The sequence below is a fragment of the Tenrec ecaudatus genome, chromosome 10 (assembly GCF_050624435.1).
Source record: "Tenrec ecaudatus isolate mTenEca1 chromosome 10, mTenEca1.hap1, whole genome shotgun sequence".
In the NCBI taxonomy this organism is placed as follows: Eukaryota; Metazoa; Chordata; class Mammalia; order Afrosoricida; family Tenrecidae; genus Tenrec; species Tenrec ecaudatus.
This window is the reverse complement of record NC_134539.1, coordinates 157,844,332-157,858,897: the sequence shown is the minus strand read 5'-3', so window position 1 is coordinate 157,858,897 and position 14,566 is coordinate 157,844,332. Positions and strand designations below refer to the sequence as shown.

General features: G+C 58.6%; 1 protein-coding gene across 1 annotated transcript; it reads left to right on the top strand.

The window, feature by feature from the left end:
• The first annotated feature begins 2,164 nt into the window (after window positions 1-2,164).
• On the top strand, window positions 2,165-4,845 carry ACTG1 (actin gamma 1). Its single transcript, XM_075562348.1, has 6 exons — window positions 2,165-2,317; window positions 2,522-2,650; window positions 2,743-2,982; window positions 3,284-3,722; window positions 3,813-3,994; window positions 4,078-4,845. Exons 2-6 carry the CDS (start codon window positions 2,528-2,530, stop codon window positions 4,219-4,221), a joined length of 1,128 nt encoding a protein of 375 aa, XP_075418463.1. The 5' UTR covers window positions 2,165-2,317; window positions 2,522-2,527; the 3' UTR covers window positions 4,222-4,845.
• The last annotated feature ends 9,721 nt before the right edge of the window (window positions 4,846-14,566 follow it).

Below are 14,566 nucleotides of genomic sequence, written 5' to 3'. Positions count from 1 at the left end.
GCCGCCGAATGCACGGCCGCCGGGCGCCAGGCTTCCACGCCCCCGACCCCCGCCCGGTCTCTCGGGGCCCGCTTCGGATTCCAGCCCCTCCTGCCCACTGGGCCCCCGCGGCGCCCCCACGCCCCGGGCCGCCCCGCCCACAGGCTCCGCCGGGCCAATCGGCGGGCTCCTGGCTAAATAAGGCAGGGCGCCGGCGCCGGCCGTTACTTCCGCCCCGCCCGCCGGCCGCCGCTCTGAGTCAGGCTCGGCCGCCCGCGGGACTGCGGGCTTCCCGGCGGCGGCGGCGGCTGGGCTGCGGCGGTGGCGGGCGGGGCGGCTGCAAAACCGAAATCGCCAAATATGGCTGCGCATCGCGCCGCCGGCCCCCGCCCGCGCACCTGCGGCCGCACCTTGCGCCCCTCCCCCGCCCCCACCCGGTGACACAACGGAAAGGGAAGCAGCTGTCCCCCAGCCTGGGCGTCCCCCCAGGCCCTGCTGGGTGGGGGGCTGGCGACCACGCCTTCGCGCCCCTCAGAGCTGCCGAGGCGTCCGGCGCTCCTGAGGGACCGGAGGCAGGAAGGGGGCGGGGCGGGGCCTGAGGGTCCATCTGTCCTCACCGGCGCGGGGAGCCCGTGCAGCCCCCTCCCCGCACCCGCTCAGACAAAAGGCCTTTGAGAGGAAACCCAAGGCGAGGAGGGGCCCGCGTCCCGCCCCCGCCCCTGCCCCCGCGGGGAGCTGAGGGCCCAGGGTGAGGGGCTTCTCCCCATGCTCCAGCTCCCCCAGCCCCTGGCTCGGCCGAACCGGGCCTAGAGGAGCTGTCCACCCCGGCGGCTCCCAGCTGCCCTCTGTTCAAGACGGCCTGGGGCAGCAGGGCCTTGGGGTCAGGAGCCCCGCACCCCGCCCCGCCGCCTAGGCACAGGACTTGGCTGTGACCTGGGCCCTCGGCTGCGCCCCGCCCAGCGCAGGGTCCTCAAGCGCTAAGTGCAACTGGGAGCGGCCTTGCAGGGCTAAGGGCACCCTTAGGTGTGTGCACGCTGGGCAGGCTAGGTACAGGTGGAGAGCTAGGGGCTGCTTATTTGTCTTCTCCCCGACATTGACCCCAAGCAGACACACCAAGGGCCTGGCCCTCCCCCCAACCCTGCATGCCCTGTGCCCTTGGGTGAGTCCCTTACCACACTGGCCACACCACCCGAAGGCCAGGCCTCCCCCAAGCCCCCAGAGCGTTCCGCAGGCTTTCAGTAGCCAGGGGGGCTCTCCCGCCCACCCCGGAGCAACCGAGCACCTGCACAGGCACAGGCGGGATCCTGGGGCACGGGGGGGGGGTGTGCGGGGGGGACGGGAAACCTCAGCGCCAGGAGGGGGAGGGATGCCTGCCTGGAAGGGCCGGCCCCTGCCCTCCATAGCCCTGTCCCTGTGAATTACCCCATTTTCTAGTGGCGACCCCCACACCTCCGGTCTGAGGGTCCCTTTCTCAGCCTCAAGTTTCCTTTAAAATGTACGACTGATTACGACAAAACCTAGGTGGGCGGGGCTTACAACAGAGTAGGGGGGGGCGACCCCAAATCCCAAGTGGAGCCTGCACCCAATGGCAATAAGGCCTGCCTTTTGGGGGCTGTGTCGCTGCATGCAAAAGTTGAGGGGAGGGCGAGCGGGGAGCCTCTGGTTCCCCTACTTGGGGGGGACCGCAGTGGCAGCTTCTCCTGTGGAGGGGCTTGGTGACTCCCTCCCACCGCTGGGGGCGAGGTCAAGGTTCCCAGGTGCTCTCAGGGCTGCCAGACCTAGTACCCCAAATGCAGTCCCTGCCCCCAGCCCCGGACTTCTCGGGGCCCTCAGAGGGGTGAGACGGGAAGGTCCTGGGGGCGTCCGGGGAGCAAAGGCCTCTTAAACGGATGCAGGTCGCGGGGATACACCCGGCTCGCAGTTTCGGGGCGCAGCTTGGCCCCTCCCGCCTGGAGCGGCAGTCCCGGGGCGGGGCGGCCGCTCACCCCACGGCCCTGCCAGCGACCCCAGCCTGGCGCCCGGTGGCCTTGCCCCGCCCCGCCCCTCAGCGCCTCGGCAGCCGGGAGGCGCAGGGCCCCGGGCTCGGGACTGCGCGGGCGGGGCCGTTGCGGGGCGGGGCGGGGCGCGGGCCCCCACGTGTCCTGACAGGCCCCGCCAATGGGCGCCGCGCGTTTGGCAAGATCGCCATATATGGCCATGTTCTGGGCCGCGCGCGCCGCCGGGCCTCGCGCGCGCCCTGCGTCCCCTTAAATAGCGGCGGGGGAGGCCCGGCTCGGTCTCAGTCTCCGCCGCCGCCCGTCTCAGCTGCTTCTCCGCCGCGCCGCCGCCCGTCTCTCCGGTAAGAGGCCGGCCGCGGGGCACGGCCCTGCCTGCGGGCGCGCCGCTGCTCGCGTCCCCGCTGCCCGCCGCTGCCCCCGGCGCCCCTTTGTTCCCCTGGAGGCCGGGGGCGGGGGGCTGGCGCCCGGCGGTTACCGGCCGGCCGCTCCCTCCGGGGCCGCCGAGCGGCGCGAGGGCCCGTCTGAGTCCCAACGTGTCCCGGCAGGTCGCCATGGAAGAGGAAATCGCCGCGCTGGTCATCGACAACGGCTCCGGCATGTGCAAGGCCGGCTTTGCGGGCGACGACGCCCCCCGCGCCGTCTTCCCGTCCATCGTCGGGCGCCCCCGGCACCAGGTGAGTAGCGGGCGCCCCTCCCGCCCTCCCGGCGGCCGCCGCCGCGGGGTCCCGCCGCGCCCGCAGCCCGAGTGACCGGCCCCCTCTCGCAGGGCGTCATGGTGGGCATGGGCCAGAAGGACAGCTACGTGGGCGACGAGGCCCAGAGCAAGCGAGGCATCCTGACGCTGAAGTACCCGATCGAGCACGGCATCGTCACCAACTGGGACGACATGGAGAAGATCTGGCACCACACCTTCTACAACGAGCTGCGCGTCGCCCCCGAGGAGCACCCCGTGCTGCTGACCGAGGCGCCCCTGAACCCCAAGGCCAACCGAGAGAAGATGACCCAGGTGAGCGCTGGCGACGGCGCGCGCCCCCTCCGGCCTCCCCCCCGGGCTGTCGCCTTCTTACTTGACTTCATTGGGTTCATTTCCTGACATTCACGCGTCTCTCTCACCGTTTCCAGGGCTCTGTGCCTCTCCGGCGTTTCCTCCCCGCCGCCTCCAGGTCTCTTCGTGTGTTTCTGCCTCCCCTCCCCCGCTCCCTCCTCTCCTCCTCTCCACTCCTCACATTGGTGGCATGCGGCATGCAGTGTGTGGCACGGGGTGCTGGGCGCCCCGCCTCTTGACTAACAGCGCCCCCTCCCCGCAGATCATGTTTGAGACCTTCAACACCCCGGCCATGTACGTGGCCATCCAGGCCGTGCTGTCGCTGTATGCCTCCGGCCGCACCACGGGCATCGTCATGGACTCCGGTGACGGTGTCACGCACACCGTGCCCATCTACGAGGGCTACGCCCTGCCCCACGCCATCCTGCGTCTGGACCTGGCCGGCCGCGACCTGACCGACTACCTCATGAAGATCCTGACGGAGCGGGGCTACAGCTTCACCACCACGGCCGAGCGCGAGATCGTGCGCGACATCAAGGAGAAGCTCTGCTACGTCGCCCTGGACTTCGAGCAGGAGATGGCCACCGCCGCCTCCTCGTCGTCCCTGGAGAAGAGCTACGAGCTGCCCGACGGCCAGGTCATCACCATCGGCAACGAGCGCTTCCGCTGCCCCGAAGCGCTCTTCCAGCCCTCCTTCCTGGGTAGGCGGGCCGCCGCGACCTAGGGGGGGTGGGGGCGGGGGCAGGTCCCGGAGATAGCCAGCCGCTGACCAACCAGCATCTTCCCCCCAGGCATGGAGTCCTGCGGCATCCACGAGACCACCTTCAACTCCATCATGAAGTGTGACGTGGACATCCGGAAGGACCTGTACGCCAACACGGTGCTGTCTGGCGGGACCACCATGTACCCTGGCATCGCAGACCGCATGCAGAAGGAGATCACAGCGCTGGCACCCAGCACCATGAAGATTAAGGTGGGGGCCCCGCCCGGGGGCGGGGCGGGGGCGGGGCCCGGTCTGGAACCAACCCCACCTGACTGTGTCCCTTCTCTCCGCAGATCATTGCTCCCCCTGAACGCAAGTACTCCGTGTGGATCGGCGGCTCCATCCTGGCCTCACTGTCCACCTTCCAGCAAATGTGGATCAGCAAGCAGGAGTACGACGAGTCGGGCCCCTCCATTGTCCACCGCAAGTGCTTCTAGACAGACTGCCCGCAGGTGCTGCCACCTGCCGCCTGAGCGCGATGACAGCGCAGGTCGGCCCCTCATGCTGGCTCGTGAAACTGGAAGAAGCCTTTGGAAGAATTGTTCTTGAAGCACCAATCGTCAGACTTGTTGCTGATCTCGACCTTGTATTCACGTTAACTGTCCCCCTGGTCTGTGTTCAATGCCCTGTACATCCTTTGATTTCAACCCTAGCACCGGCAACCGGGGTGCAGGAGGCCTGGCCAGTGTGTGCAGGGTGCTCACGGAAGAGCTGTGGGCTCCAGGATCGCCCGGAGGCCAGCAGGGGACCGGAAGCAGCCAGTCCTTGCTGTGTGCGGCCTGCGGGGCAGAAGAATCTGAGCCTTGGGACCAAGTGTCCTTTCTTTAGCTGATGTTGGCCGCTGGAGCCCCGGGGGCTGTTACTTGCCTTGAGTTGGAAGACGGTTTGCATTTAAACCTGTAAATTTACTCATTCTTTTAATTTATGTAAGGTTTTTTTTTTGTACGCAATTCTCAACTCTTTGAGATGACACAACAAATTTTGGTTTTCTACTGTTATGTGCGAACAATAGGCCCCAGCAACACGGCGTTGTGTAAGGAGAAATAAAGTGCTGCAGTGAATGGCTTCCGCCTCCTGTCCTGAGTGCCAGTGGGGGCGGGGAGGGCAGTCAGCCTGCTTCTAAACCAGCATCAGCCTTTCAGAAGGGGTGCTCTCTAGCACAGGCGGGCTGGCAGGCCCACTGAGGCCTTTGGGGTAATGGTAATGGGGAGGAGGGGACACTTGCAGAGGGAACAGCAGGGGGTGAAGCTTTGAAGTGGAAATTGGGGACCCTCTACTGCTCCGCCTGGGTGAAGGGAGAAGGGGCTGCTGGGAGGCAGGGGTGGTTGGGGGCACATTTCAGCAAGGAGCATTTTGGACTCCACAACATGAGAGGGGGGCAAATGTGACTCCACAAGAGCAAGGCTGGGCATGTGTGACCCCACAGCATGGCATGGGAGATAGCCATGGTGGTGAGATGCAGGTGACAGCCCCACCACCAGTGAGTAGATGGGAGCAAGTGTGACTTGGGAGGATAGCCACCCTCCCTCCCACACCATGTGGGGAGCAGAGGGAACCTTAGGGAGAGAAGGGCAGTGGACCCTACCCTGTCAATTCAACTGCTCTAAGGCAAGGCCTGACAGCCAGTCCTGTCACATCTGTGCGCAAAGGGGTTCAGTGCCTTAGCCCTGTACCTGTGACCTTGTTTGGAAGCGGTCTGCAGATGTCAGGAGAGGTCATACCTTACAAGGGAAGGAGACTGGCAGAGGTGGAGCCAAGGCCCTGCCCAGCCAGAGCATCCAGACCTGCGGGTAAGGTGAGGCTCAGGCCGCCTGGGAGTCTCCCCTGGCCCCCTCACTTGCTGAGCTCTTAGAGGAACTCAGGTGGAGCAGCTCCACAGGATTTCCTGGTCTGAAATTGTGGAGGAGGATCTTCAGGTCCACCAGGTGGGCTGAGTTCAAGCCATTGACCCCGGCCAGTGAGCTTTCCCTAGGCGCCCAGCGAGTGGGAGGCCAGCATGAGAGAGCAGGCCCCGGAGACCACAGTGGTGGCCAAAGCCCTCCACGGGGAACTGTGTCCCTTACGGTGATGCTCTGTGGGACAGACATCCAGACTATTCCAGCAAAGCTTGTCTGACCCACTGCCTCAGAACCCACGCCGCTACATCACCTCCTTCCAAGACCGAGCACAAGTGCATCCATCTTCAGGGCAGCAGATGGCTCTCTATTCTGTGGAGTGGCTGGTAGGTCCTGTACCAAAACTCACATTCTGAGCACCTGGGCTTGCAGTGGGCTCTGCGTGGCAGTGAAAGCCCACAATCCATTCGCTGAGTCCCCACAGATGATCATTAACCAGTCATGTGCTCAGGCGGAATGCCTGCACCTGTCTCTGGCCAGCCCAGAGGGGCGGGCCTTGGTGTCTTGTCTCTGAGGAGGGGGTCGGCTAGGTTTATCCTTGATGGAGGTCACTGGACGGGACAGGACAGGGGTCACAGTCGTGAGTCATGACCTATCGGTCTCCCCCTGTCTGCCTTGGTCAGAGGGCCCAGACCAATCTTGTAACCAACCGTGTACGGGTCCCCATGGTGGTCCCATTTCTGCTGCTGCAGTCCCACCTATAACTGTGCTATATCCATTTGCCACCAATCATACTGTGGCTGCCCCCCCCGCCCTATTTATGTTCCCCAAAAGTGAACACCAAGGCACCTTTTACCTTCCTGTGGTGGCCTCCTCACCCATGTTGTGTCTGTCCTGTGTTGTCTTTGTCTTTCTTGAGACTTAATAAGCGTTCTCTTTAAATTATATTTGAGGTGGGGTCCTTTGGTACCCTAAAACAGTTCTTATGGCCACCTTTCAGTTAGCAGCCAAGCATTAAACCGCTGCACCACCCCCACCACCGGGGCTTCTTCCCAGCTCCCTTAAACCAAAACCAAAACCCACTGCCGAAGGAGTCAGCCCATCTCCCAGGGTTGATAAGTCTCGCCGGGAGCAGTTGGCCTCCTCTGTGACCCTCAGAGCTGCTGGTGGGTTTGAACTTCCACCTGGCAGGGCCACCAGGGTCTCCTGAGCCAGTGTCATTTTGGGTGTTGAGGGTCCCCAAATGCTGAGCTTTGGAGAACGGGGTGGTGCTTCACAGGTGGTGGTGGGAAAGATGAAATGGAATCTCTTGATTAGAAACTTAGGATCTGCTCACGTCAGCACCAGCTGTGGGGCATGAATTCTGAGCACCAGGGTGCCAGCCACCGCCCTCAATTCATTTGCAGACTCCCCACTGGAGGAAGCCCCAATTGAATTCCTTCGGACAATCAACCATGAAAGTGAACAGGCAATCTTGTCCTCCTCAGGCACAGTGCATGGGAAAGTGGAGCCCCACCCCCACTGAGCCTCCCTCAGAGGCTTGCCTGCAGGGGTCCCTGATGGAGATCACCACCTGGGATATGACCACGTGAGTCAGCCCCTGCCTGCCTGTGGTCTACAGGCCCTGCAGCGATGAGAAAGGCTGTCTGCCCCAGTGCAGTTAGTCTTGGAAACCCACAGGGCAGGTCTACCCGGTCCTACAGAATCGACTGGATTGGTGTTCTGTCCAACGTCATGTGTGTGTACAGTCATGGCCCTGTTCCGATTCTGTGGTCCCGCGTGTAGCTGTGATGAGTGGACCTGCCACCAGTCATACTTCTGTGACGGTTTCCTTCGTCTTCCCATGTCCTTAAGTTTACAATCTCTGCAGACCCTTGGGCACCAATATGACCAAATGGCTGTTCAAACCCCCGGGGGCCGCATGGGCAAAAATACCTGGTGGTCAGCTCCCTGGGAACACCTTGGGGCAACTCTCCTGTGTCGCATGGAGTTGCAGTGAGTCACCCAACACCAACACCACAGATAGGAGCAGGCTTTCCCTTCCAGGAAGGAGGTCAACCAAGTTAGCAGGCAGGGATCCACCCAGGAATCAAAATGGCCAAGTCTGAGACCCAGGATTCAGGTGGTGACAACACAGGAGTCAACAAAGAAGAGGCAGAAGTTTTGCGAGACAAAAGGCGAGTGCCCGAGGAGCCACTGACGGAGAGGAGTGCTGGCAGCCCCGAAAAGCACCATGATGCCCTCCTCGGAGAAACGCAAGCGCCGGAGAAGCGGCAGGCCACCTTGCAACTCCCAGCTGGGCAGAAACTAGAAACAGGGTCCTAAGTGTTGACAAGGGTGCCGGGCCCCTGGGCAGCAACATCTGAGATAGCTGGGCCGGACCATGGTGGGCGGTGCCAAGGAAATACAGGTCATGAGTCTATCCTAGGACACCCACCCCCAGCCCCACTGCTAGACATCTGCCCTCAGGAGACTCCCATGAAGTGCACACTGCAGCTGTGTGTGAGGGAGGGGCAGGCAGGGGTGAGTGACCTGCAGTGGCCGGCCACCCGCCCGCCACGGAGTATCTCTGTCCTGGCTTCTGCTTCATGCGGGGTCTTGACTAAGGGATCCCGGTGGCATAGCAGGCTCAGAACTGCCAGGTCAGTGGTTCAAGCCCACCAGCACTTCCAAGGGACAAAGATGAGACTGGCTGCTCCCAGAAAGATGTACGGTCCCAGGGGACATTAAGGAGCAATAAGCTTGCTAAGAGTCAGGGGAAACTCAATGCCAATGGGTTGGGCTGCTTTGGGATCTACCCCACAACCCCACTGTTGAGGAAGTCTTCCACCAAATAAGCTCAAGTCCCAGCCTCTGTCCCCGTGGGCATGGCCTTGTTTGGGTCTGGGTCGTTGGGATGGCATCAGTCGACCTGAGTCTGTAGCGGGGTGGGGGTCTCTCCGCCCCTCTGAGCAGTGTCATTGAAGACAGCTTACAAAGGAACGTGCACATGCTCAGTGTCTCCTCGTCCTAATTTCCTGATAGCCATCCTGTGGGGGTGCAGGGCATCTCAGTGTGGTTTCTTATTTGCATTACCCTAAGTGAGGAAGACTTGGAGCACTTGCCGATGAAGATCAAGGACTGCAACCTCCAGGGTGGATGACGACTCAGTGTAATGAAAACAAAATCCTCACAACCGGACCAAAAGGGAACCTCAGATAAACGGAGAGAAGATTAAAGTGGCCAATGATGTCATCTGGCTTGGGTCCACAATCAGGGCTCATGGAAGAAGCAGTCAGGAAATCAAAAGTCGTGCTTGAAGGTAAACAAGGAGCCATCTAGCTCAAAAGCAACAAAGCCCACATGGAAGAAGCACACCAGCCTGTGCGATCACAAGGTACCGAAGGGATCAGTTATCAGGCATCATCAGAACAAAAAATTATATCATTATGTGCTTACCTCCCCAACACGATCGCCAAAGACAAAGCGGGTGAATAAGCAAATGTGGTGAAAAAAGCTAATGGTGCCCGGCTATCAAAAGATATAGCATCTGGGGTCTTAAAGGCTTGAAGGTAAACAAGCGGACATCTAGCTCAGAAGCAACAAATCCCACATGGAAGAAGCACACCAGCCTGTGTGATCACGAGGTGTCGAAGGGATCAGATATCAGGCATCAAAGAACAAAAAATCAAATCTTTGAGAATGATGATGGCAACAAATGTACAAATGTGCTTGACACAATGGATGTATGTATGGATTGTGATAAGAATTGTACGAGTCCCCAGTAAAGTGATTAAAAAATCAAACCATTGTGAATGAGGGGGAGTGCAGATTGGGGACCCAAGACCCATCTGTAGGCAACTGGACATCACCTTACAGAAGGGTCTTGGGGAGGAGACGAGCCAGTCAAGGTGCAGTGTAGCAAGGATGAAACATACAATTTTCCTCTAGTTCCTAAATGCTTCCTCCCCCTACCTCCCGCCCTATCATGAACCCAATTCTACCTTACAAATCCTGCTAGACCAGAGAATGTACACTGGTACAGATAGAAACTGGAAATACAGGGAATCCAGGGCAGATGATCCCTTCAGGACCAGTGGTGACAGTGACGATAGCGGGAGGGTGGAAGGAAGGTGGGGTGGAAAAGGGGAACCGATTACAGGGATCTACATATAACCTTCTCCCTGGGAGATGGGCAGCAGAAAAATGGGTGAAGGGAAGACATTGGACAGTGTAAGAGATGACAAAATAATAAGAATTTATAAATTACCAAGGGTTCATGAGGAGAGGAGTGTGGAGGGAGGGGAAAAATGAGGATCTGATACCAAGGGCTCAAGCAGAAAGCAAATGTTTTGAGAATGAGGATGGCAACAAAGGTACAAAAGTGTTTGATACAATGGATGGATGGATGGATTGTGATGAGTTGCACGAGCCCCCAATAAAATGATTTTAAAAAAAGAAATCAAAAGCCCTATTGCATAAACCTCTTTCGAGCAAGGATGCTGCTTTGAGGCCTCAGATACGAGTGGCTCACGCCATGTGTTTCCAGTCGCCGCACGTGAAAACTGGCCATTGAATGGATGGGTTTGCACGGTGGTGAAGCCAGAGCAGACTGGAAGTAACCCGGCTTTGCCCAAAGAACACACAAGCCTGTCTCGGGAGAAGTACAGCCAAATTGCTCCTCAGAGGCCAGGATGGCGGGACTTCGTCTTACATTCTTTGGACCTGTTGTCAAGAGAGACCAGTCCCTGGAGAAGGACATCGCGCTTGGTAAGTAGAGGCAGGCCCTCCTCACACAGTGACACTGTGGCCGCCACATGGGCTCAACCCTAAGGACGATTGTGCGGATGACGCAGTGTCTCCCCTGTTGTGCTTGTCGGAACTCACCCAACAGCAACCGGGACTAAGGAAGGAAGCCCCTGGTGGATGGATCTGCTAGCCACCGGGTCGTAGGTTCGGACCCAGCAGTCACTCTGTAAGAGAAAGAGGAGACTGTTCACGCCTGTGCAAATGTACAGTCCCAGGAACCCAAAGGGCAGTCCTAGCCCGCCTGTAGGGTTGCTGTGAGTTGGAATAGACTCAATGGCTTTCGACTTATGAAGGAGCCGGTAGTGCAGTGATTTAGTGCTCGGCTGGCCATCGAAAGGTCAGTAGTTCACACCCACAAGCCACAGGAGAAAGCTGTGAAGATTTACAGACTCCCATCAACTTGATGCGCTGCAGCGGCAGCAGACTAATTATGTTGGGCATCTTTTCCTGTGCTTACGGGCCGTTTGTATCATTTCTTTGGTGAAATGTCTGTTCAAGTCCGGTGTCTACTCTTTTTTAATTGGGTTATTTGCCTTGCTGTTGAGCTGTGCAAGGTCTCTGTTCTCCGAGTACGAATCCACCATCAGGTAGTATGTTACTGCTACAGTTAGGCGCCGTGTCCTACAGGACAGAGCAGCACATCACTGTCATACCTGGCTCCGTGGGGCCCTTGTGTCAGTCAGTCTGTCTGGCTGACTGCTTTGCCAAGTGCCTGTTCCAGGGACTCGGCCCTCCTGGGAACGCGTCCACAGCATGTGACAAGCAGCCCTGCCGTCCTTGCTTCCAAGGAGCATCCTGGCTACTTAGCCCTATATGGGGTATATGGGTTATATCGGGTATACAGGGTATATGGGTATATCGGGTATACGGGAGAGATGGGGTGTATGGGTATGTGGGGCATATGGGTATATGGGATATATGGGGTATACGGGAGAGATGGGGTGTATGGGGCATATGGGGCATATGGTTGTATGGGGTATGCAGGGCATATTGGATTTGTGTGGTATGTGGGACACATGGGGTATATGGGATTTGTGGGATTTGTGGGCTACATGGGGTGTATGGGATTTGTGGGGTACATGGGGTGTATGGGATTTGCAGGGACATGGGGTGTATGGGATTTGCAGGGCACATGGGATGTATGGGATTTGTGGGGTGGATGAGGTGTATGGGATTTGTGGGGTATATGGGATATGTGGGGTATATAGGGTGTATGGGATTTGTGGGGTATATGGGATATGTGGGGTGTATAGGGTGTATGGGATTTGTGGGGTACATGGGATTTGTGGGGTATAGGGGGTATATGGGATTTGTGGGCACATGGGGGTATATGGGATTTTGGGGGTACATTGGGGGGGTGTATGGATTTTTGGGGTGCACAGGGGTATATAGAATTTGCGAGGAACATAGGGTGTATGGGATTTGTGGGGTACAGGGGTTGTATGGGATTTGCGGGGTACATGGGTGTATGGGATTTGCAGGGCACATGGGGCATATGGGATTTGTGGGGCATATGGGATTTGTGGGGTGTATGGGATTTGCGGGGTTTGCAGGACACATGGGGTGTATGGGATTTGCGGGCACACGGCTACCAGACGTTTGCTTCTATCTTCTAGGTTGTATGTTTACTCTCTGGACAGCGTCCTTTAAAGCTAAAAGGCTTTCTAATTGGGAGGCAGATGAATCAGTCATTTGTTGCTCACATTTTTTGGTGTCACATCTCAGTCCTTCTGGCTGGACTTCGTCCACGACGGGGTTATCGATCGACTGAGAGCTCGTTCTCTTGAGTCGGGCACGGTGGGCGCCTGTGTGGCACTCCTGGGCATGGAGGGGGCTGCTGTCCCAGCACTGCTCACTTGGGCTTTGCTCTCCCTGAACGCTTCCCTGTGACTCGGTCTCCGTGTATGGGCTGCTCCCCTGGGCTTCCTCTGCCTCCTCCTCTTCCTCCTCTAACCCTCCTGAACTTTGCCCTGGCTGCCCCGGGTTCTCCGAGGGTTGGCGCTTCTAAGGAGGTGCCCCTCCCCGGAGTTGACTGAAGCCGGGGCCCGCAGAGAGACCTAGGTCGTCCTCTCGGGGCTCCATTAACCTTTTTCTGACCAGTAGGCCTGGCCTGGCCTTTCCGTTCCACACTCCTCACTCTCTCCAGGGCTGGTAATGGGATGGCTCTCAGGGCAGTTGGCAGTGGTGGTAAGGCACCATCTGGCTCTTCTCTAGTTGTCTCCCTCCATCTCTAATGTTTCTTCACTCCGTTTCCCTCTGGGCAGGGAGAGACCCCAATAGTTATACCTCAGAGGCTCACTCGCCAGTCTAAGCCCCCAGTTGCTCCTCACCAAAGTACAATGTAGACCATGGTCTTTGTGGGTGACGTCATGCCAGCTGGCCTTGCTGTCCCCGAGACCCCAGTCCTGAAACCTCGCACCCACCCATCATCCCCTCAAGGTGCTGGGTTCCCTTCTGAGAAGTGATCATAACTTTGCCCCGTCTGGGCTCTATCTGCCACGAAGGGACAGCTATTGTCTGTCAACCTTGATGCTCTTGTGGATGCGCTCCCAGTCTCCCTGTCTGAGTGAAAAACGAGTGGGGAAAAATCATCTATATCCGAGCAAGACAGACTCCTGGACAGTGTCCGTCCTTTCTCTGTGTGCTGTGATGTGACCCACTGGTCCGGCAACAGAGATCTGCCGTCCAGAGGGAAGGCTGCTGCAATCTCTGCTCCTTGCCGGCAAGTCCTCCTCACTGTCAGCACCTGCAGAGGGCAGGGTGGCACTAAGCCTTCCTCCCGTCTTCACACCGCACTCTTCTTCATGCTCCGCAGAGGGGGCAAGTGCAGGAGAGGAGGCGTCCCTGACACGCGCCTTTCTGGACTTCAAACCATGCCGATTCTCTAGTTCTGTCCGCACCGCACGTGCTGGGATTCACACGGCACTGCGTGAATCTGCTGCACCAGACAGAGACCTCTTTAGAGTGCGGAAAGGCAAGGAGGTCACTTTAAGGACTCAGGGGCGCCTGGCCCGGGCCAGGGTCCTTTCAAGCACCCTCAGTGCAGGTGGCAGTTGGACACTGAGTAAGGAAGACCGCAGACGAATCGATGCATTTGAATGACGGTGCTCCCGAAGGAGATCGAAGGGCCGCGGACGGTTCGTTTCTTTCAGTCTTCTTCAGTATCGTTCAGTACGGGTTTGTAGTTTTCCATGCACAAGCCTTTTAGTTCCTTTTTTTTTCTTTCCTCTAGTTCTTTAATGCTTCCTCCCTCCCTCTCCCCCCCTCCCCCCCCTTTAGTTCCTTGGATAAGTTTACTTGTAGGGATTTTATTCTTTTAGATACTGTTATAAATAGTTGGTTCCTTTTCGGACTGCTCGCTGTAGAAACTGAGCGACTTGTGAGCTGAGCTTCCCCAGAGGCCTTCCTTCCTACGCCACCGTGTCCAGGGGAAGCGCCAGGTCTTTCCTCCCACAGAGCTGCCAGCGGGCTTGAACCACTGACCTGGCTCGCAGCCCCGGGCTTAGCCATCGTACCACCAGGGCTCCTTGTTGGGTGTAGTGTTCGGTACATGTAAACGAAGTCTAGGTGACTGGTGTTCAGACCACAATGTTCTTGTGAATCCCGTGTCCTGTCCTTAGCTAACGCCTGAGCAGGGACGCTTAAAACCTCCAAAGGTAGTACTGTCCGCTCTCTGCCACATCTTGGAATCTTGGATGTTTAGGGTTGCTCATCTCTAGTAACATCCGTGTCCTCGTGGACTGTGCCCGATATCCACGTGGCCATCTCCCCTGTGCTTAGTGCTTCCCGTAAGGTCTCAGCCTGGTCTCGCCACAGTGTGTTTCTTGTCTCCAAGACTCACTGCAGCGGGGTCAACTCTGGCTCTAGGGGCCGGCCCTCCAGGACAGGAAGGAGCGCCCCGTGGCTCTCTGAGCCTGCCACTCAGTATGGGAGGAGGAAGCTCGCCCTTTCTCCCGCAGAGTGGCTGCTGGTCTTGAACTGCTGGCCCTAGTAATCCAGTGTGTAACCACCACGCCACCAGGGCTCCTGGAAAGTACCACGGGAAGTGCCACAGACGGCCCAAAGGACGAGCACCTCCGTCTTGGAAGAAGTACAGACAGAGTGCTTCTTAGGCACAGGCTGGCGCAGGGCCGGCCGGGGTTTCCTTCTGAGCCCACGT

Bases quoted from the DNA above. Each gene is read 5' to 3' on its own strand.
- ACTG1 (XM_075562348.1), top strand. From the start codon at position 2,528: ATGGAAGAGGAAATCGCCGCGCTGGTCATCGACAACGGCTCCGGCATG. The intron at 2,651-2,742 runs GTGAGTAGCGGG...CCCCTCTCGCAG, and splicing joins TCGGGCGCCCCCGGCACCAG to GGCGTCATGGTGGGCATGGG. The intron at 2,983-3,283 runs GTGAGCGCTGGC...CCCTCCCCGCAG, and splicing joins ACCGAGAGAAGATGACCCAG to ATCATGTTTGAGACCTTCAA.